At 44.4% G+C, this 23,617-nt stretch overlaps 1 protein-coding gene across 2 annotated transcripts in view; it reads right to left on the bottom strand.

The window, feature by feature from the left end:
• The window catches only part of LOC147120501 (glycerol-3-phosphate dehydrogenase [NAD(+)], cytoplasmic-like), a 36,488-nt gene extending 13,139 nt beyond the window's left edge, over positions 1–23,349 (bottom strand). For both annotated transcript variants that reach the window (XR_015078201.1, XM_085986518.1), the window contains exons 1-3: positions 23,186–23,349; positions 16,040–16,217; positions 8,890–9,030 (exon numbers count right to left, since the gene is read on the bottom strand). Coding sequence is in view for 1 of the 2 variants with exons in the window: in XM_085986518.1 (XP_085842644.1) it covers positions 8,890–9,030; positions 16,040–16,217; positions 23,186–23,229 (363 nt within the window). In the remaining variant the exon portion in view is untranslated. The remainder of the gene's footprint in view (positions 1–8,889; positions 9,031–16,039; positions 16,218–23,185) is intronic.
• Between the last annotated feature and the right edge of the window lie 268 nt (positions 23,350–23,617).

The following is a 23,617-nucleotide window of genomic DNA, read 5'->3' as shown; positions in this document are numbered from 1 at the left end:
GGGTTTTGCTTCTTGGGACACTGGCACCAGTACTGGGACAGGAGGGAGCTGTTCCGTTGGGACGGACTCCACTTGGCCAGTGCTGGGACTAGAGTCCTGGCGAATCATATAACTAGGGCTGTAGAGAGGGCTTTAAACTAATTAGTGGGGGGGAGGTTTCTAGAGAGCAAATAATAGAAATGACAACAGAGAAGGTCATAGACTTAGGTAGCAGTGGGGGAATTAAAAAACAGAACGTGTCAGGAAGGGACAGAAGGTATGGAGTAAAAAGTAAAGTACTAAAAAGGGAAAAAACAGGAACTAAGTGTTACAAAACATATTTGAAAGTTCTTTATCTGAATGCACATAGCATTCGTAACAAAATGAATGAGTTAACGGCACAAATAACGACATATGGGTATGATCTTGTGGCCATTACAGAAACATGGCTGCAGGGTGACCATGACTGGGAATTAAACATACCAGGTTATTTAACAATCAGGAAGGACAGGCAGGAAGGGAGAGGAGGTGGGGTGGCTATGTTAATAAAGGAAGGTATCACTATAATACAGAGAAATGATATTGGGTCAAAGGAGCAGGATAGTGAAACAGTTTGGGTGGAGATAAGGAATAATAAGGGGAAAAAAACACTAGTGGGTGTAGTCTATAGGCCTCCGAACAGTTGCAACTCTGTTGGACGGAGTATTAATCAGGAAATAGTTGAGGCTTGTAATAAGGGAACAGCTATAATTATGGGGGATTTTAATTATCATATTAACTGGACAAATCAAATTGGGCAGAGCAGCCTTGAGGATGAGTTCATTGAGTGTATTAGGGATGGGTTTCTTGAGCAGTATGTAACTGAACCGACCAGGGGGCAAGCAACCTTAGATTTGGTCCTGTGTAATGAGACAGGATTAATTAAAAATGTCCTAGTAAAGGATCCCCTTGGAATGAGTGACCATAACATGGTTGAATTCCATATTCAATTAGAGGGTGAGAAGGTTGGATCTCAAACAAGCGTGCTGAGCTTGAATAAAGGGGACTATGAAGGTATGAGAGCGGAATTGATTAGAGTGGACTGGGAAAATAGATTAAAGGGTAAGACGGTACATGATCAGTGGTGTACATTTAAGGAGTTATTTTACAACTTCCAAAAAAAATATATTCCACTGAGGAAAAAAGGGTGTAAAAGAAAAGATAGCCATCCGTGGCTAAGTAAAGTAATTAAGGATAGTATCCGACTAAAAACAAGGGCATATAAGGTAGCCAAATCTAGTGGGAGGATGGAAGATTGGGAAGTCTTTAAAAGACAGCAAAAAATAACTAAAAGGTTGATTAAGGGAAGATAGATTATGAAAGTAAATTAGCAAAAAATATAAAAACAGATAGCAAAAGTTTCTATAGTTATATAAAAAGTAAAAGGGTGGCTAAAGTAAATGTTGGTCCCTTAGAGGATGAGACCGGGAAATTAATGGTGGGAAACATGGAGATGGCAAAAACACTGAACAATTATTTTGTATCAGTCTTTACAGTAGAGGACACTAAGAATATCCCAACACTGGACAAACAGGGGGCTCTAGGGGGGGGAGGAACTAAATACGATTAAAATCACTAAGGAAGTGGTACTTGGTAAAATAATGGGACTCAAGGCGGATAAATCCCCTGGACCTGATGGCTTGCATCCTATGGTCTTGAGGGAAGTGGCGGTAGGGATTGTGGATGCATTGGTAATAATTTTCCAAAACTCACTGGACTCAGCAAAGGTCCTGGCAGATTGGAAAACTGCTAATGTAACACCCTTATTTAAAAAGGGTAGTAGGCAGAAGGCTGGAAACTATAGACCTGTTAGCCTAACATCTGTGGTTGGTAAAATGTTAGAGTCCATTATTAAGGAGACAGTAACGGGACATTTGGATAAACTTAATTTAATAGGACAAACTCAGCATGGTTTCATGAAGGGGAAGTCATGTTTGACAAATTTGCTTGAGTTTTTTGAGGATGTAACATACAGGGTGGATAAAGGTGAACCAGTGGACGTAGTGTATTTAGACTTCCAAAAGGCATTTGACAAGGTGCCACACAAAAGATTATTGCTCAAGATAAAAAATCACGGGATTGGGGGTAATGTTCTGGCGTGGGTGGAGGATTGGCTCTCTAACAGAAAGCAGAGAGTTGGGATAAATGGTTCGTTCTCAGATTGGCAACCAGTAACTAGTGGTGTTCCGCAGGGGTCAGTGCTGGGTCCCCAACTCTTTACAATCTATATTAACGATTTGGAGGAGGGGACCGAGTGTAACATATCAAAGTTTGCAGATGATACAAAGATGGGACGGAAAGTAGTGAGTGAGGAGGACATAAAAAACCTGCAAAGGGACATAGACAGGCTAAGTAAGTGGGCAGAGATTTGGCAGATGGAATACAATACTGGAAAGTGTGAGGTTATGCACTTTGGCAGGAAAAATCAGAGCGCAAGTTATTATCTTAATGGCAAGAAACTGGAAAGTACTGTAGTACAAAGGGATCTGGGGGTCCTGGTGCACGAAACTCAAAAAGTTAGTATGCAGGTGCAGCAAGTGATCAAGAAGGCCAATGGAATGTTGGCTTTTATTGCTAGGGGGATGGAATATAAAAACAGGGAGGTATTGCTGCAGTCGTACAAGGTATTGGTGAGACCGCACCTGGAATACTGCATACAGTTTTGGTGTCCATACTTAAGAAAAGACATACTTGCTCTCGAGTCAGTACAAAGAAGGTTCACTCGGTTAATCCCGGGGATGAGGGGGTGGTCGTATGAGGAGAGGTTGAGTAGATTGGGACTCTACTCATTGGAGTTCAGAAGAATGAGAGGCGATCTTATTGAAACATATAAGATTGTGAAGGGGCTTGATCGGGTGGATGCGGTGAGGATGTTCCCAATGAAGGGTGAAACTAGAACTAGGGGGCATAATCTTAGAATAAGGGGCTGCTCTTTCAAAACTGAGATGAGGAGAAACTTCTTCACTCAGAGGGTGGTAGGTTTGTGGAATTTGCTGCCCCAGAAAGCTGTGGAAGCTACATCATTAAATAAATTTAAAACAGAAATAGATAGTTTCCTAGAAGTAAAGGGAATTAAGGGTTACGGGGAGCGGGCAGGAAATTGGACATGAGTCTAGGTTCGGAATGGTCATGGCCCTGTGGGTAGTGGAGTGGGCCCAGGGGCCGTGTAGCCTGGTTCTGCTCCTACTGTGTTCTAATTCTGTGTTAGATTTCAGGAGATGGTTTTATTCCTGTTCCTGGCTCGGGTGGAGATCGCCTTTACAGAAGGTAAGTACTATAGAAAATATAGGGACAGAGTGATCTCCTGGAAGAATTTCGATCGCCTAGATGGGTCGGAGAGGAATTTCCCAGATTTTTTTCTCCCAAATTGGCCATTGGGTCTTTATCTGGTTTTTCGCCTCTCCCGGGAGATCACATGGGCTCGGGTGGATGCAGAGTGATAGAAGATTTGAGGTTAGGATCAGATCAGCCATGATCTTATTGAATGGTGGAGCAGGCTCGAAGGGCCGATTGGCCTACTCCTGCTCCTATTTCTTATGTTCTTATGTTCTTATAAAGAAAGCCTTGGAAAATGAGGCCTTGTTAGGAGATAAAACATTGGTAGCAGAGCATATACTGTTCCAAGGAGCAAAGCTGCACTGCTTGACAGTCCTATGAATACAAAGAATTTTTTTTTAAATTGGGACTCTTGTCCCCACTGCTATTTTTCAGTACCTTTATTCCTCTTTCACACCCTCTAAGATCACCAGAAAAGTGCATAATTAGTAATTAGCCTACTACATTATCAAAAGTGGCAGAAAGGGGAAGTTTTAAAATGATTGATGTAACAAATGGTTCTCACTAATTACTGTACTGATATTCAATAGTGCAATTTCTAACGGTAACTTAGCAAATTAACTATTGGGTATAAATATACAAATGAGCTATTTTATTGTATTGTATTACTTTGCATAGAGCAGTACTGTAAATATATTTAAGTATGGCATTAAGAAAATGAAGTAGTTACATTAGACAGCTTATTCAAGAGTACAAAGGAGAAAATATATTAACTATTTTGTTTTTAAAACCACACTATTAACTGGAACCCAATGCACTTTTTCAAGATGATAAATAATCACATTGTGATAAATAAAATTCCGGTTATGTCACAATGAAAAATGAGTAAGATTTGGTATCTCAGATAATTATGATTAACAGAGCAGACTGTCCAAAGGTGAAAGGTTCTTAATTAACATACAATGTGGCAGTGCCGGTTAAACTATCAAGAGATTAGAAGTGCATGTAACAAGGGCAATACGGTAATCATGGGGGACTTTAATCTACATATTGACTGGGCAAATCAAATGACCACTAATGGTGTGGAGGACGAATTCTTGGAAAGCATGCAAGATGCTTTCCTGAATCAGTATGTGGAGGAACCAACCAGGGAACAGGCTATTCTGGATCTGGTACTGTGTAATGAGAAAGGGCTACTTAACAATCTTGTGATAAAGGGACCTTTAGGGACAAGTGACCATAATATGATTGAATTTTACATTAAGTTTGAGAATGAAGTAGTCTAATCTGAAACTAAGGTCTTCAATCTAAACAGAGGAAACTATAAGGGTATGAGGGACAAGTTGGCCATGGTAGATTGGGAGAACACACTAAAAGGTATGAAGGTGGACATACAATGGCTAACATTCAAGGAAATAATGCATAATTTGCAACAAACATATATTCCTCTAGGGCACAAAAACCCAAAAGGAAAAGTGATCCAACCATGGCTAACAAAAGAAATTAAAGCTAGTATTAAGTCAAAGGAGGAAACTTATAAAGTTGCCAGAAAAAGCGGTCAGCCTGAGGAGTGGGGTCTTTTTAGAAATCATCAAAGGGGGACCAAGAAATTGATAAAGAAAGGGAAAATGGAATATGAGCACAAACTAGCAAAAAATATAAAAACGGATTGTAAGAGCTTTTATAGGTATGTGAAAAGGAAAAGACTGGCGAAGGTAAATGTAGGTCCTTTACAGTCAGAAACGGGAGAATTTATAATGGGGAATGAGGAAATGGCAGAGAAATTAAATAAATACTTTGTTTCTGTCTTCACGGAGGAAAACACAAAAAACCTCCCAGGAATACGAGAAAACCAAGTGTTTGGCGAGAATAAGGAACTTAAAGAAATTATTAGTGAAAAAAACAGTACTAGCAAAATTAATGGGACTAAAAGTCGATAAATCCCAAGGACCGGATGACCTACATCCTAGGGTTTTGAAAGAGGTGGCCATTGTGATAGTGGATGCATTGGTTGTCATCTTCCAAAATTCTATAGATTCTGGACCGATTCCTGCAGGTTGGAGGATAGCAAATGTAACCCCGCTATTTAAGAAAGGAGGGAGAGAGAAAATGGGGAACTACAGACCCGTTAGCCTCACATCAGTAGTTGGGAAAATGCTGGAATCTAGTTTAAAGGATGCAATAACTGGGCACTTAGAAACTAATAGTAAGATTGGGCAGAGTCAACATGGATTTATGAAAGGGAAATCCTATTGGAGTTCTTTGAGGATGTAACTAGTGGAGTAGACAAAGGGGAACCGGTAGATGTGGTGTATCTGGATTTTCAGAAGGCCTTCGATAAGGTCCCACACAAGAGGTTGGTGAACAAAATTAGGGCACATGGAATTGGGGGTAATATACTAGCATGGATTGAGAATTGGTTAACTGACAGAAAACAAAGAGTAGGGATAAACGGGTCTTTTTCAGGATGGCAGGCTGTGACTAGTGGGGTACCGCAAGGATCGGTGCTTGGGCCCCAGCTATTCACAATCTATATCAATGATTTGGATGAGGGGACTAAATGTAACATTTCCAAATTTGCTGATGATACAAAGCTAGGTGGCAGTGTCAGTTGCGAAGAGGCTTCAAGGGGATCTCGACAGGCTCAGTGAGTGGGCGAGAACATGGCAGATGGAATATAAGGTGGATAAATGTGAAGTTATCCACTTTGGTAGAAAAAACAGAAAGGGAGAGTATTTCCTAAATGGTGAAAGATTGGGGAATGCAGATGCTCAAAGGGGCCTGGGTGTGCTTGTACATGAGTCACTGAAAGTGAATGTGCAAGTGCAGCAAGCCATTAAGAAGACAAATGGTATGCTGGCCTTCATTACAAGAGGATTTGAGTACAGGAGTAAAGAAGCCTTACTCAAAATATTTAGGCCTTGGTGAGACCACACCTGGAGTACTGTGTAAAATTTTGGTCTCCTTACCTAAGGAAGGATATACTTGCCATAGAGGGAGTGCAATGAAGGTTCACGAGATTGATTCCTGGGATGGCGGGACTGTCGTAGGAGAATAGATTGAGTAAACTAGGCCTGTATTCTCTTGAATTCAGAAGAGAGGGGATCTCATTGAAGCATACAAAATTATTACAGGGCTTGATAGGATGGATGCTGGGAGAATGTTTCCCTTGGCTGGGGAGTCTAGAACCAGGGGCCACAGCCTCAAGATAAAGGGTAGGCCATTCAGGACTGAGATGAGAAGAAATTTCTTCACAAAGAGGGTGGTGAATCTTTGGAATTCTCTACCCCAGAGGGCTGTAGAGGCTCAGTCATTGGGTATATTCAAAACAGAAGTCAATAGATTTCTGACTAGTCAGGGCATCAAGGAATATGGCGATAGGGGCGGTGAATGGAGTTGAGGCAGAAGATCAGCCATGATCTCTGAATGGCGGAGCAGGCTCGAAGGGTCGAATGGCCTACTCCTGCTCCTATTTCTTATGTTCTTATTGGTGCCTTATCTTTCTATACTAACATTTGAAAATAACTAATTCAGTACAGTCAACAGGAAATAATTTACAAGCAGTTCCTTAGAAATTATACAGTAGTAAAACAAAATATGATAAGTGTCAAATTATGAAGTATGGCAACACTGGAAACTAACACAACAGAATACTATTAAATAAAGTACATGAATCAAATAATTTTTCAGTTTTTTTAAATACTAGTACAATAGATCCTTGTTGTAACACTCAGATGTAAACACACATTAAGAAACCATGAAACAATGTCCTTGCTATAAACACTTTCTGTCTCACTCATAAGAACATAAGAAATAGGAGCAGGAATAGGCCACTTGGCCCCTCGAGCCTGCGCCGCCATTCAATAAGATCATGACTGATCTTGGGCTCAAAGCCATTTCCCCGCCCGCTCCCCATAACCCTTCACTCCCTTATCATGCAAAAATTTGTCTATCTCCACTTTAAATGTATTTACTGACCCAGCCTCCACAGCCCCCTGGGGCAGAGAATTCCACAGATTTACAACCCTCAGAAGAAATTCCTCCTCATCTCAGTTCTAAAAGGGCGACCCTTTATTCTGAAACTATGCCCCCGCGTTCTAGATTTCCCCACGAGGGGAAACATCCTCTTTCCATCTACCTTGTCGTGCCCCCTCAGTATCTTATGTTTCAATAAGATCACCTCTCTTTCTTCTAAATTCCAATGAGTATAGGCCCAGCCTTTCTTCACAAGTCAACCCCCTCATCTCTGGAATTAACCTAGTGAATCGTCTCTGAACTGTCTCCAACGCAAGTATATCCTTCCTTAAATAAGGAGACCAAAACTGTACGCGGGACTCGAGGTGTGGTCTCACCAATACCCTGTACAGTTGTAGCAGGACTTCCCTGTTTTTATACTCCAACCCCTTTGAAATAAAGGTCAACATTCCATTTGCAGCATGGTGGCATAGTGGTTAGCACTGTTGCCTCACAGCGCCAGGGACCCGGGTTCGAATCCGGCCTCGGGTGACTGTCTGTGTGGAGTTTGCACATTCTCCCCGTGTTTGCGTGGGTTTTCTCCGGGTGCTCCGGTTTCCTCCCACAGTCCAAAGATGTGCAGGTTAGGTTGATTGGCTATGATAAATTGACCCTTAGTGTTAGGGGGATTAAATACGGGGATATGTGTTGGTGTAGGGGTTACAGGGATCAGGTAGGATATGTGTCGGTGCAGGCTCGATGGGCCGAAATGGCCTCTATCTGCACTGTGGGGTTTCTGTGATCTGTGATTCCATTTGCCTTTTTGATTACTTGCTGTACTTGCATGCTAACTTTTTGTGTTTCATGCACAAGGACCCCCAGGTCCCTCTGAACTGTAGCATTTTGTACTCTCTCTCCATTTAAATAATAATTTTCTTTTTTCTTTTTCCTGCCAAAGTGTATAACCTCGCACTTTCCCACATTATACTCCATCTGCCAAATGTTTGCCCACTCACTTAGCCTGTCTATATCCCTTTGCAGGTTATTTGAGTCCTCTGCACAACTTGTTTTCCCGCCCATCTTTGTATCATCCGCAAACTTGGCTACATTACACTCGGTCCCTTCATCCAAGTTATTAATGTAGATTGTAAATACTTGAGGCCCCAGCACCGATCCCTGTGGCACCCCACTAGTTACCGTTTGCGAACCGGAAAATGACCTATTTATCCCGATTCTGCTTTCTGTTAGTTAGCCAATTCTCTATCCATATTACCCCCAATTCCGTGAGCTCTTATCTTATGCAGTAACCTTTTATGTGGCACCTTATCGAATGCCTTCTGGAAATCTAAATACACCACATCCACTGGTTCACCTTTGTCCACCCTGCTTGTTACCTCCTCAAAGAACTCCAGCAACTGTCGAAAGGATCTGTTGTAACTGTTTTTATGTAAATGCTAAAATTCTACAGCCATGAAGGAACGGAAGTAACAATCTGGAAGTGCAAAGGCAAGATATTCTAAACTACGGTTGAAAAACAGGAAGGGAGGGAGAAAAAAAATAAACAGCACAGGTCTGTTGGAAAAAATGGTCCTCCTTCTGGAACATCTGTTTTTTTGCATTCATTGAAATCTCAAACTTTACCTTTATCAGTGAGATTCCAATTGCATCAGGTTTCACATGGTCTTTCATTTGATCACAAAGTCGTCCAATAAACTGATGGGGTAAAACAAAGACAAATATATCTGCCCCATCTGCTGCTTCAGTGATGTTTGGTACAGCAACCTGTAAAACAGGAAATTATTTGCAAACAGAATGCCAAATATGATTTAACATGTTGAAGTTAGTTACGTTATTAGACTGTACCAAAAGGAATTTGAAAAGTACATGTCTAAACCTGGGACTGAACTATCAATCAAGCTAACACCTAATAAAGTGCAAGGCATACTACCTGCATTCTGGGTGCCGTTAGTTAAAAGGGTTAGACTTGCAGTCCGAGATCCCTGAAAGGCAGACAAGGCCTTCACACATTCTGTTCCTATTAAATAGACCAGTATCAGCCTACCAGAATTGAAGAATACCAATATAGTCTAGCAAGATCTTGGAAGAGCACTGCTATCAGAAAGTATGGCCAGAATTTTCTGGGGTTCGTGTGGGCGTGATCGGAGATGGGTTGGGAGGGAAATTTGAAGTAAGTTGGGGCGGGCCGTATTCCGGCCCCCATGCGCCTTTCCCTTGGGCACATTTGCCGGTACGGCAGCGACCCGAACGGCAGAGGCACGCCACCTAATTTAAATCATTATCAGCTTGTTGTCAGACACTTAAGCGACTTTTTTTAAACTTACCTTTCAAATTCCCTGCATGACCACAGGATTCACACATCTCGGGAACCACGTCTGTCAACTTGAGTGGCCATTGATCCAGCTGATTAGTTGATAGCATGAAATGTACTATAAAAGCTCCCACCTCACAGCTGATCACTTTCCTCAGGCAGAAGCTGTTGCTGACTGCATTCCCAGCACAGATTTAGCTTTCTGCAGGCTGCAAGTGTTTCCAGCAAAGTCGCCATCCAATGTCACCTCATTGGTAGAACCTCTCTCACCACTGACAGATTGCTTGTGACACCTCTAGTTAACCTGCCATCTATTCCATCAGCATGGGTGTCGTTTATACTGTCTCACCTTGGTCCTCAGAATCAGACCACAATAAGCCCCAACACCAGCAGCACCAGGCACACCAGCAGCACCAACACCACCACCAACCTTCTCCTCAACCACCTGATGCTCCAGAAGACAGAGGGCATCAGCGCATGGCTGCACCGCACCGAAGCCGATACCCCCAACACAGGGTATACAGACAGAGGATGAGCTTCCTCAACATAACTGAGCAGCAATGCCAAAGGAGGCTCAGGCTATCGCATCAGGTCGTTGCAGACATTTGCACATTGCTGGAAGAAGACCTGCAGCCCAGAGGAGTGGGTGGACACGCCTTACCAGTGGCTGTCAAAGTCACCAGTGCCCTCAACTTCTTCACCTCAGGCTCCTTCCAGGGATCTGCAGCAGACATTTGCAGCATCTCGCAGTCAGCCGCCCACAGATGCATCACACAGGTCACCGATGCCTTGTTTGACAAGTCAGCCAATTATATCAACTTTGCCACTGATGAAGCCAGTGTTACTGAGCGGGCGCTGGGCTTTGCCACTCTGGCTGGCTTCCCACGGGTGCAGGACATCATCGACAGCACACATGTGGCCATCGGGGCACCCCAGTATAACCCAGGAGTGTTTGTCAATCGCAAGGGCTTCCACTCCCTCAATGTGCAGCTCGTCTGCAACCATAGGAAGATCATCATGCATGTGTGCGCCAAATTCCCTGACGGCTGCCATGACCCTTTCGTCCTTTGCCAGTCCACCTACCCTCTGCTCTTTGCTCCTCCAAACAAACTTTCGCGCTGGCTGCTTGGAGACAAGGGCTATCCACTGAAGACATGGCTCGTGACACCCTTGAAGAGGCCAAGTAGTGAGGCCCGGGAGAGATATAATGAAAGCCACATCTCCACCAGATGTGTCATAGAGCAGACAATAGGCATGCTCAAAATGTGCTTCAGATGCTCGACAGATCTGGAGGAGCCCTTTAGTACACACCAGCCAGGGTCTCCAGAATCATCGTGGTCTGCAGCATGTGAAGCAAGGCATTGAGTGCACAGCCTCTTCAGAGGAGGAGGAGCATCAGCTGGAAGACTAGGAGGAGCAGGAGCTGGAGGAACCCACGGTACAGATGGCACCAGCACCCAAGCACATTGCTGCCTGGGAGGCCAGGGATGGGCTCATCATGGCCAGATTTACTTAACTTTACGCAGTATACCCATATGGCTGCCACATGCTGCACCAGGTTGGCACCACCCCACAGCAACACCATAAAGGATCCCTACAATGACCAAGCCATTCCTTTCACACTGACCACCATTGCTGGAGGTACCGTTATGTCTCACCATTCACTGCAACTCACTAAGACACTTCCAAAGGTGCACACAAATGTGTCCAAGACCGGAAAGTGGTGAAAATAAAGATTTTTATGGTTGAGATCACATTAACGGAAACTTGATATTAACATTGAATAAAATACCTAAGTGGCTACCCTTGTGAATCACCTTGTGTCATCTTTCTCTTATGCGTGCTTAGAATCATAAAAATGGTTACAGCACAGAAGGAGGCCATTTGTCCAGTCGAGCCCATGCCAGCTTTGCAGGAGCACTTCAGCTAGTCCCAGTCCCACTCCTCTGCCCTTTCCCTATAGCCCTGCAATTTTTTTTCCTTCAGGTACTTATCCAAGTCCCTTTTGAAAGCCACAATTGAATCTGCCTCCACCACCCTTTCAGGCAGTGCATTCCAGATCCTAACCACTCGCTGCGTAAAAAAGTTTTCCCTCATGTCGACTTTGGTTCTTTTGCCAATCACCTTAAATCTGTGTCTTATGGTTCTCGACCCTTCCACCAATAGGAATAGTTTCTCTCGATCTACTCTGTCTAGATCCCTCATGATTTGAATACCTCTATCAAATCTGCTCTCAATCTTCTCTGCTCCAAGGAGAAAAACTCCAGCTTCTCTAGTCTATCCATGTAACTGAAGTCCCTCATCCCTGGAATCATTCTTGTAAATCTTTTCTGCACCCTCTCTAGGGCCGTCACATCCTTCCTAAAGTGCGGTGCCCAGAATTGGGCACAATACTCCAGTTGAGGCTGAACCAGTGTTTTATAAAGGTTCATCATAACTTCCTTTTGTACTCTATGCCTCTATTTATGAAGCCCAATATCCCATATGCTTTTTCAACCACTTTCTCAACCTGCCCTGCCACCTTCAACAATTTGTGCACATATACCCCCAGGTCTCTGTTCATGCACCCGCTTTAGGATTGTACCCTTTAGTTTATATTATCCAGTGCAGTGACTGTACACTCTTAGATGAACCTTCAAATACAATATGGCCTTGGCTCCTTTAAATATCCCAGCTGAAAAGGGGTCATCGATGACGTCATCATACCTGCACCATTTAATAGGGCCGGGTAACACGCAGAGCGGGCTTAATAGGCCCCATTAACATAAAGTCGATTTCTGCAGCGGGATGGAAGCAAGAACGGGGTCGCGACCTGCCACGCCGAACGTTCGCACCCGACCCGCCCAGGTAAACAAAATTCTGGCCAATGTCTCCTTAATATGATTTAATATTTGTAAAGCAAAGAATGATCAAAGAACCACTGACATTTACAGCACAGGAAGCCATTTGACCCGGCTCTTTTCTAGAGCAATCCAAAACTAATCCCACTGCCCTGCTCGCTCCCCATATCTTTGTATTTTCATCTGCTGCAAATATTTATCTAATCATCCCATAAAAGATGCAGGGGTATCTGCCTCATCCACTCCCTCTGACAAAATATTCCATGCTCCAACAAGCCTCTGTGTGAAGACATTTCCACTAACCACTCTCCTCATGTCTTAGTAACAATTTTAAATTGGTGATCCTTTGTCACTAATCCCTCAGCCAGAAGAAATAATAGTTTCCTATTCACTATCAAAACCATACAAATATTTTTTTTAACTCTACTAAATCTCCTCATAGTTTTCTTTGATCTAGTGGAGTTAGTCCCAGTATCTCATCCCTCCTCATTACTATAGTTTCTCATCCTGGCATCATCCCGATGAATCTACACTGTACACGCTCTATGGCTTTAATGTATTTTCTCTAACTGGGTGCCCAAAGCTGCACATAGTACTCTAACTGTGACATTTGAAATTCTAAGTATGCACTGGATTTCAAATGTTACATTTAGGACCCCATCATTTAAAAAATCAGAAATTAAACATTGGTAGAACTTAATACAAAAATATGAAGTTTTCATAACATAACAAATCTTAAAATCTAACTTAAGTAATGTATTCAAGATTTCATTTTATTTCTACTTAACATAATCTTATCTGTTAAAAGGACATGGAAGATTCTGCAAGAATAGCTATGTGTAACTGCGATTAGACATTGCTGAACTTTGAACAAGGGCAAAGTTGAGAAATTCCAGTTTTTCAAGCCACTGTTGCAGTTGATTACAACACTTATTTTTCTTCCACCATTTTTTTGGTTTAGAGTCATTACGGCACAGAAGGAGGCCATGTGGCCCATCAAGTCCATGCTGGCTCTCTGTAGAGCAATCCAGTCAGTCCCATTCCCCTCCCCAGCAAGTTTATTTCCCTCAAATGTTTATCCAATTTACTTCTGAAATCACTGATCGTCTCTGCTTCCACACCCTCATCGGCAGCGAGTTCCAGGTCATTACCACTCGCTGCGTAAAAAAGTTCTTCTTCACATCCCCCCTGTATCTCTTGTCCAATACCTTAAATCTGTGTCCCCTAGTCCTTGTACCATCAGCTAATGGGAACAGTCTTTCTCTGTCTATGTTATTCAAACCCGTTATAATCTTGTTCATCTCAATCAAATCTCCCCTCAACCTCGTTTGCTCCAAGGAGAACAACCCCAGCTTCTCCAACCTAACCTTGTAGTTAAAATCCCTCATCCCTGGAACCTTTCTGGTAAATCTCCTCTGCACCCTCTCAAGGACCTTCACATCCTTCCTAAAGTGTGGTGACCAGAACTGGACGCAATACTCTAGTTGTGGCCTAACCAGAGCTTTATAAAGGTTCCGCATAACTTCCCTGCTCTTGTACTCAATACTTCTTCTTAGGCAGTCCCTTGGAACCGAGGATGACTTGCTTCCACATTAAAAATGAGCTCGCAGGTGACTGATTAGTCCAATGCGAGACCTACAGTCTCTGTCACAGGTGGGGCAGATGGTGGTTGAAGGGGCGGGTGGGTGGGGTGCTTGGGTTGACGTGGGCTCCTTGCGCTTGGCTTCCGCTTGCTCCCGGCGAAGAGACTCGAGGTGTTCGGCGCCTTCCCGGATGCTTCTCCTCCACTTTGTGCGGTCTTGGGCCAGGGATTCCCAGGTGTCGGTGGGGATGTTACACTTTTTCAAGGAGGCTTTGAGGGTGTCCTTGAAGCGTTTCCTCTGCCCACCTGGGGCTCTCTTGCCGTGCCGGAGCTCCGAGTAGAGCGCTTGTTTTGGGAGTCTCGTATCGGGCATGCGGACAATGTGACCCGTCCATCGGAGCTGATGAAGCTCTGACCACGCTCAGATGCTGGGGATGTTGGCCTGAGCAAGAACACTGACGTTGGTGTGCCTATCCTGCCAATGGATTTGCAGGATCTTGCGGAGGCAGCGTTGGTGGTACCTCTCCAGTGCTTCTCATTTATAAATACAATTTCACAATTTGTATGAATGTAATAATAACATTATTTTAAACAATGCAACGTTGAAATTGAAATCTTACTCCTAAATCACACATAACTTAGTGCTACGTTGTAAAATTTTATTTCAAATACAAGATTTTTCTCTGCTTATCAGAGATCAACAGTAATTTGTCTTCACTTTATCTAGTACAATCTGGTTTATGTTGTGTATTGTGGTGTGACTGCAACATGAATTGTCTTTTGGATACCAAAGTTATATGCCTCATTTTTATTATAATTTTAATGTCTATCACATCGACCATAGAAATTAGACACAACAACATTTGTTTTGTGACTTAAATAGGTGACCTGCCACATTGGGGGGAATTTTAACCCCAAAAAACGGGTGGGTTTGAGTCCAGTGGGAGGTTAAAAAGTTAAAAAACTGAATCTCGACCCCAACCTGCCCACTTCTGGTTTTAACAGAGGCGGGATGGGGGCGGGCAGCCAACCCGCTCACAGGAGGCAGGTCGCCCATTTAATTATTATAATGAGGCTTCGTGCCTCATGGAGATCCACCATTTAAAATTGAACTGTGGGCAGGCGGGTTTCCCTGGCCTCGGGGAACCCGCCAGCTAAAGGGAGGCGAGGACTGCTGGATCCAGGAGGTAAGTGCCTTTACACTTACCTGCTGGAACCAGCATCCCTGCCTCTCACACAACCCCCATGATCGGACACCTCCCTGACCCTTCCAACCTCCCACCAATCCCCCCTCGCACCACCGCCACCCCCCCCCCCCCAAGCCTCCTAACTTCCAGCGGCCCCCGGTTGTCTTCCTGGCTTTCAGCCTCCGGCCCCGAACCTCCTCCGGCCCCCGACCACCCATCCGATCCTCATCCGGCCCCGATCCTCCATCAGCCCCCGACCACCTCCCCCAATCCCCCTCCGGCCCCAATCGCCGCCCCCTTGATCCTCCCCTAGCCCCCAACCTCCACCCCCCGCCCCAATCCTCCTCCATCCCTGACCACCTCCCCTCGATCCTTCCTTGGCCTCCAACTGTCCCCCCGATCCCGCCCTCCCTCCTCTCTGTGGCCTAGTGCCGCAGGCCTAACACCTGACAGCCAGCCAGCCTTTCCTTCTGGCTGGCGGGAGGCAGGAAACAGAGCTTTGAAATGTTAATCAGGCCCTGCTATCAAATTCAGCAGGGCCTGCGGGAAACCCGTTCTCCCGGGTTTCCCAACCACTTTCTAGCCCCTCGCTCCCTACCTACCTCCAGATTAAAATTCCGGCCATTGTATCATAAGATTATAAAAAGCTGTTTTATGTAAATGTATCCATCTTGAAATACAATGTTTTAGCAAGATCTGTTTTTTTAGAGAAATTATCGTGAAGTCTTTAAAAGAGCAATGTTGAGGGTAAATCGGGTTACCCAAGTTCCACACCACCTTGCAGTCCGAAAAATGGGAAGTAAAACTTTACAATTGCTGTGCAATGTTTCTTGAATGCAGTTCTTTGACTTACCACATTTTCTGGAAGCTTGTGACCTGGCAAGTACTTTACATTTTCATGTTCTGTGTTTATTATTTCTGTGAGTTTTCTGCCATTTATTATTTCTTCATAAACCCACATTTTGACAATAGGGTCAAACTGGTTTGACTTTGCAATATTTCTGCCAATAATTATGGCAATAGCAGAACCCCTGAAAGAGACAGATAGAAGTCAGTCATAAATCTTGACAATCCAGTCAAAAAAATACCTTCCCTACCAGTCAAAACTAAACCTCCACAATCTCCGCTGCATCACTTGCCTTTTCACTCTTATACACCACCTCACTTAGGAGGGGGAATTAGATAATGTTAGTGAGGATGTGGCACCAAATAATTAACAATGCACAGGGGAGCCAGAGGAGTGGGTGAGGATGTGCCACCTTCCCAATGGAGACTGAGGACACGGCTTTGGAGTCACGGCACCAAGATCTCACGAGCACTCGACTGCAAAGAAAGGTGTTCAGGCTCTGAGATATGAGTCTCTGCAGATGTGCAGCAACTGACACCTGTGACTCTACCACCATCCTTTGTAGCAACATCAGGGAAGCTTTCTCTTTGTTGTAGACCAATGGAGCATGTGGCAGCTTAATTGGAATCTGCAGTAACCAACTCCCCTCGCCCCCTCCCCTCCCCCAACTAAGAGACCCAGGAAGGACCAGTCAGTTTCTCGTCCTCCATGGAAACACAGTCTGCAACTCTAGCGCAGTAGGAGAGAGGATTCAACAGCACCCGAGCTATCAGGTGGACTGTTGTCTTCCAGAACTTTCAGGATCGGATAGGAACATAGGAACAGAAGTAGACTGTTCAGCCCCTCGAGCCTGTTCCGCCATTCAATTAGATCATTGTTGATCTGCATCTCGACTCCATTTAAGAACATAAGAAGTAGGAGCAGGAGTAGGCCATACGGCCCCTCGGGCCTGCTCCGCCATTCAATAGGATCATGGCTGATCCGAACCTAGACTCACGTCCACTTCCCTGCCCGCTCCCCGTAACCCCTAATTCCCTTATCAGCTAGGAAACTGTCTATCTCCATTTTAAATTTATTTAATGTCACAGCTTCCACAGCTCTCTGAGGTAGCAAATTCCATAGATTTACTACCCTCTGAGTGAAGAAGTTTCTCCTCATCTCAGTTTTGAAAGGGCAGCCCCTTATTCTAAGATTATGCCCCCTAGTTCTAGTCTCAACCATCAGTGGAAACATCCTCACCGCATCCACCCGATCAAGCCCCTTCACAATCTTATATGTTTCGATAAGATCGCCTCTCATTCTTCTGAATTCCAATGAGTAGAGGCCCAACCTACTCAACCTTTCCTCATAAGTCAACCCCCTCATCTCCGGAATCAACCGAGTGAACCTTCTCTGAACTGCCTCGAGAGCAAGTATATCTTTTCTTAAATATGGAAACCAAAACTGTACGCAGCATTCCAGGTGTGGCCTCACCAGTACCCTGTATAACTGAATCAAGACTTCCCTGCTTTTGTACTCCATCCCCCTTGCAATAAAAGCCAAGATTCCATTGGCCTTCCTGATCACCTGCTGTACCTGCATACTAACCTTCTGTGTTTCATGCACCAGGACCCCCAGATCCTTTTGTACTGTAGCACTTTGCAATTTCTCTCCATTTAGATAATAACTTGCTCTTTGATTTTTTCTGCCAAAGTGCATAACCTCACACTTTCCAACATTATATTCCATCTGCCAAATTTCTGCCCACTCACTTAACCTGTCTATGTCCTTTTGCAGGTTTTTTATGTCCTCCTCACTCACTGCTTTCCCTCCCATCTTTGTATCGTCGGCAAACTTGGATACGTTGCACTCGGTCCCTTCCTCCAAATCGTTAATATAGATTGTAAAGAGTTGGGGTCCCAGCACTGACCCCTGCGGAACACCACTAGTCACTGATTGCCAACCCGAGAATGAACCATTTATCCCCACTCTCTGCCTTCTGTTAGATAGCCAATCTTCCACCCATGCCAGTATATTACCCCCAATCCTGTGATTTTTTATCTTGTGCAGTAATCTTTTGTGTGGCACCTTGTCAAATGCCTTTTGGAAGTCCAAATACACCACATTCGCTGGTTCCCCTTTATCCAGCTTGTTTGTTACGTCCTCAAAGAATTCGAGCAAATTTGTCAAACATGACTTCCCCTTCATAAAACCATGCTGACTCTGTCCGATTAAATTATGCTTTTCCAAATGTCTTGTTACTGTTTCCTTAATAATGGACTCCAACATTTTACCAACCACGGATGTTAGGCTAACTGGTCTATAGTTTCCAGCCTTTTGTCTACTTCCCTTTTTAAATAAGGGCGTTACATTAGCAGTTTTCCAATCTGCTGGGACCTTTCCTGAATCCAGGGAGTTTTGGAAAATTACCACTAATGCATCCACAATCCCTACCGCTACTTCTCTCAAGACCCTAGGATGTAAGCCAACAGGTCCAGGGGATTTATCCGCCTTTAGTCCCATTACCTTACCGAGTACCACCTCCTTAGTGATTTTAATCGTGTTTAGCTCCTCCCCCTGTTTGTCCAGTGTTGGGATATTTTTCGTGTCCTCTACTGTAAAGACTGATACAAAATATTTGTTCAGTGTTTTTACTCGCCTTAGTTCCATATCCCTTAATACCCATATCTAACAAAAAAAACAGCAATCTCAGTTTTTAAATTTTCAATTGATCGGGCCTCAACTGCTTTTTGGGGTTCCAGATTTCCACTAATAAAAACAGAAAATGCTGGAAATACTCAGCAGGTCAGGCAGCATCTGTGGAGAAAGAAACAAAGTTAACGTTTCAGGTCGATGACCTTTCACCAGATTTCCACTACCCTTTGTGTGGTGCTCCCTAACATCACCCCTGAACGGTCTAGTTTTAATTTTAAGGTTATGCCCCCTTGTTCTGGACTCTCCCGCCAGAGGAAATAACCACCGTTAGACCAGCCATCCCGCTGATCAGTCGGGACACAGAGCCCAGTGGAACGGCAATAGCTGTAACAGGCCTTCCCGAGACTGACATTTCTCAGGACAACAGTTTATGCCAGGCCTCCAGCCATCCCCCTCAGAGCACCATACCAGAGGAATAAAGTGACAACAGGCTGCCCAGCCACAAGGTCCAGAGATGCAGCCAGCAGTGGTTCCCTCCCAGGATCAAGCTGCCATGAGGGAAGGCCCACCTCAAGCTCATGAGCCTTTAATAGCATAGCGGAAGTCAACCACCTCTCACAATACTGGGCATCAGGTTGTACCGAGAAGCCAGTAGAATAGAAAAAAGAATGGCATATTTAATCACCCAAGGAAAACACAGTGTAAGGAATGAGCAGATTGGCTTCTGTTCACTTTGGAGTTTGCAATACTAAAAAGAGAATGTGCGCTTATGTTGTGCTTTGTTATTCATGGAGATCAGAGACATTTAGCAAAGGTTGCACTTATTAAATGGTGACTATCCAATCAGGTGATTATTACTGGCACGGTCATGTCGGGCCAAAGAGGTCTGATGTGTGTGACCTATGATAGATACTGGATTGGAGAATTTGTCCTTTATCTGAAGATGAGGGAGAAAGGGTTATGGCAGTGGTGACGAAGATATACTGTGTTAAACGGATGAGAATATTTTGCTGATTAATTGTGCTCCGATGCTATTTGTAGCATTCCCTGAATAGTCTTCGGAGTGACAATCATCAAGATGCTCTCCCCCATCTACTTCTGACTCTAAAATAGCTAGAGCCACCGCCCCAGGAACGTCTACATCTAGATTTTTTATAATGGCAAGCTACAATTATGCCAGACACACAAATTGGTACATTTTGCCAAGGCCCTCTTGACTTGTCAGGTAATGAAAGGGTCCATTTAAGTTGCCGATTGTCCTCTCTTTGGCCACTCTCTTAGGGGGCATACGCCTTGTTGTAGCACTCCTCTGTTGCTTTTCGTGAAACTCTCAGTGGAGTCATTATCCATGGCAGCAGGGGTTATGCTTTGTCACTTACAAGCCATCTATTCACAAGATTTTCTTCTTTGAAGAGCTCAGGGACTTGTGACATTGTGTGTGTAAGTTGTACTTTATGCACTATGTTTCTTTCTTTTCTCTGGAGAGGAAATCATCCACCTCCAAAGAAAAAAGAAGGATTTGTAAGAACAAGAGACGGAAGAAGAAGCACTTTAAGAAATGGGCAGGCTGCCTGTTGGACTTCTGGACTCTTAGGGCTAAATTGGAAAGCCCCCAGAAATGGGCGTGGGGATCGCGATGCACGATTAACTTGTGCTCGTTGATTGAAATGCAGACAGCACGCTAACTTCCTGTTGCTTGCTCAAAGGGGTTTGCAGGGTGTCACAGCAGTCCAGCAATCTGTCCTCTAGGATTGCTGCGGCACTGCCCCGGGGGAGTGACAGTGGCTCTGTGGAGCACCAACCTGCTGTCCTCTCAGGATGGCAGCATTTTTGCTTCCACCTGTGCCACTCAGGCAGTGCCCTTGCTATTGCCTGTCAGCCAGCCAACCCAGGCTGCTGCCACCCATGCCGAGATGGTGCCGTCTGAAGCTGGGCCTTTTAGGCCCAGAGCCGCTTGAGGTCGTCCTCCAAGGCCATCTGCTGTCTTCCCCCACTGAAAGTCAGCAGCCTTCCACCAGCTATGCTGCAACACTGCGTAGGAGCACTAGGGCAAAGGCACACGGAAGATAGGTACTATGGGATTGCACAAGGGTGATTAATTGATGTTTGTATGCAATATGGCATGATTTCATTTATAAATTTGATTTGGAATGTTTATTTTGTGGGGACTTTTATTTTTGCATTGTGGCCAAGACAACGATGAGATGGTCAATGACAGAGGGAAGGTAAGGTGTGTGGGACTATTGGTGAATGGGGAATTGGGGTTACTGGTATCTCATTCAAAAGTAGTTCTTCACATACAGCTGAAAGGGGCTGTCTAGGTTGCCGCCTCGCTTCCTTTTCCTCCTCCCCCTATTCCTCCTCCCTCTTCTAGCAGCTTATCCTGCTCTGCATGGTCTCTGCTTATTCTCCCAGTCATGCTCTATTCCAAGGGGAAGGCCTACTAGGGCACCCAGGTCTGTGCAGAAGCCTTGAAGTCAGGAAAAAGTCCTTCAGCACCTGCCTCACCACTCTCTGTAGACTTTTGCAACTTGAAACAACTATGGAAAGAACCAAACACTTGTAGAATCATACCAACAGCCAGGAGAAACCAAACAGCAACTAAATAGCGCTGGTGGGGGGTTCCTTTCTGCTGTTTAACAGGGTGTTCAGCCACGCGAGGTTAAGAGAGGGCATCAGCAGGAGTATGGAGCTCCAAAACGGCAGCGCTGGTGTCAGATCAGCATTGTTCACTAACACCATGATCTGCCTGCTCTGCATACTTCCGGCAGACGTTAGCTGCGTGCACACTAACGTCTACACCAATATGGTGTCTGGCATGATTCGTGGCAGAAGTACGCGCATCGGACGCCATTATGGTCCCTAAACAGCACCCGTCCGAGCCCAATTTCACGCCCCTTTTATTTATCCATCAAGGGAAGAATTTGAGAGTGAAGAGCTCAGGGAGAAATGAAAACATTGTAGTAATCTATAGCTAATATTGCATTGACAGAGGATTCTTAACATGTTTTACCATATAACCTGGGCGAGTGCTAGCCCCTTCTGTTGAGAAAGTTGAGGGGGTTGACAATTGTGAGCTCACAAAGAATTCTATTGCAACCTGTACCTTGGAAAAGTCAGCAACCCCATAAAACTGGATGGCCCTATCTCATAGATGCCTTGCTGTGATGCTAAACTGGATGGATCCTTCAGCTCTGCGGAAAAGTATGTCAGTCACCTGCCGAATACATGCTCAGGCACCACCCTGAGTAATACTACACAGATATCCCTTGGCTGTCTGAATTGACTCAGCGTCATAAAAGTTGAGTGCGGTTGTAACTTTCATCGCCTGAGGCAGATTTGTCGGGCAGATGACCATGGTTGCAGATGACCATATAGTAGTTGGCACAGCCCCTTTATTGCATCTTTTGGGGAAAATGCACTCCTGATACACAGCTCCTCATGAAGGGCGTGTACCAGTGTATGGTGTGGTGCGGGGGGGGGGGGGAGGAGGAGGAGGTTCCCTTTAAGGTCACATCCTCAACTTTTGCCTCAACACTGTTTTCCTCCATCCTCTGTTGCATGACAATGGCATACAAAGGGAATCCCGCATCTGCTCCAGAGAAGCTCTCGCTGTGAGGGAGGGTTCCAGGGTTCTCTCAGTCCTACAGGCAATCAGGGGCAAATCCAATGGTGTCAAGGCTCAAAACAAAAGTAAAGCAATGAAAAAAAACTAATTCTCAGCTGCAGTAATTGGTATGCAAAACCTTCAGCAGTCTTCAGGCTCAAAAGATCCTCACTTCCACCATCACAACTATCCTGGCAACAAGTGTTTCCCCATCTAACTTACCCTTAGCATAATGTGAGCATAACTTCTGGAAATTCAAGGCACCAGCACCACTGACCCTCATCTAAATATATGTAAATAGGGTGCATGAGGTCTTGGCCACCAAATACCAATCACCAATTCAGGAGTATTGTTTTGGGATAGAAAACTGGCGGAAATGGCTTCTACACCAATTTGCTGGCCAGAAAAAGTAAATGCCCCGACTTTAAGCCCTACAAAGGATTACAACATAAATTATGCTGCAAACAACATTGGGATAAAGCTTTTCAAACATGCTAAAGAGATAACGATACATTAAAAAAAAATCATGCCGAGATCAGGAAGGAGGTACAATGTCAGTAAATGAGGATTATAATTCAATGGTTGGATTTGGCATACACGAATCAAGACTCGGCAGTCTCAGTGTGTGCAAACTGTCATCTAATATCGCTTTGTTGACATCAGTTACTGGACAAACTATTCTTTTTTTTTGATGTTCCCAATCGAAGCCTGTTGAAGCTTCTGGCGGCGTTGTGTTCCGAGGCTGCACTACATGCAGCTACTAGGAGTAGTCATGGATTTACGTTCTACGATTAGCAGTCACCAGATCCTTGAGTAAAGAACCAAGGATCCTCCCATTTACACGACATGCAATCTAGAATACTAATAATATCCAAAAGGAACAAATGAAACACAACTAGTGTCCAACATACCAGTTGCCGGATCCAACAATGCAGACCTTCTTGCGAAAAGACATGTTGAAGAGTTGTTATATCAGACAAGTTAGGAATGGTTGAGTTTCAGCTGCCCTTTGGAGTGTGACTAGCTCTACACGACGAGGTTAAAGTCAGTTGGAGCTGGTGTAACTTCCTTACTACCTTTCCCGTAGTCAGTGATTGGCTTGTGGCTCTGTCGATCACACCGTGAATCATATTTACGTTGCACCGCTGTTACTGTCCAGAAGAGGAGACATTTCTTATTTGAATCCTTAACCGAATACCACTTCTCAGCGTTTTCTCTGATCTGAAGTGGTCGATTATTTTCCAATGTTTAGATTTATTTTATTGCGGATCAATTAAATATAACACATTAAGTAATTCTCTTACCAAAGTAAAATACAGCGGATGCTGGAAATCTGAAATAAA

The sequence above is a fragment of the Somniosus microcephalus genome, chromosome 4 (assembly GCF_052327205.1).
Source record: "Somniosus microcephalus isolate GS21.2 chromosome 4, FLI_Smic_1.0, whole genome shotgun sequence".
Taxonomy (NCBI): domain Eukaryota; kingdom Metazoa; phylum Chordata; class Chondrichthyes; order Squaliformes; family Somniosidae; genus Somniosus; species Somniosus microcephalus.
This window is presented reverse-complemented; position numbering and strand designations above follow the sequence as displayed.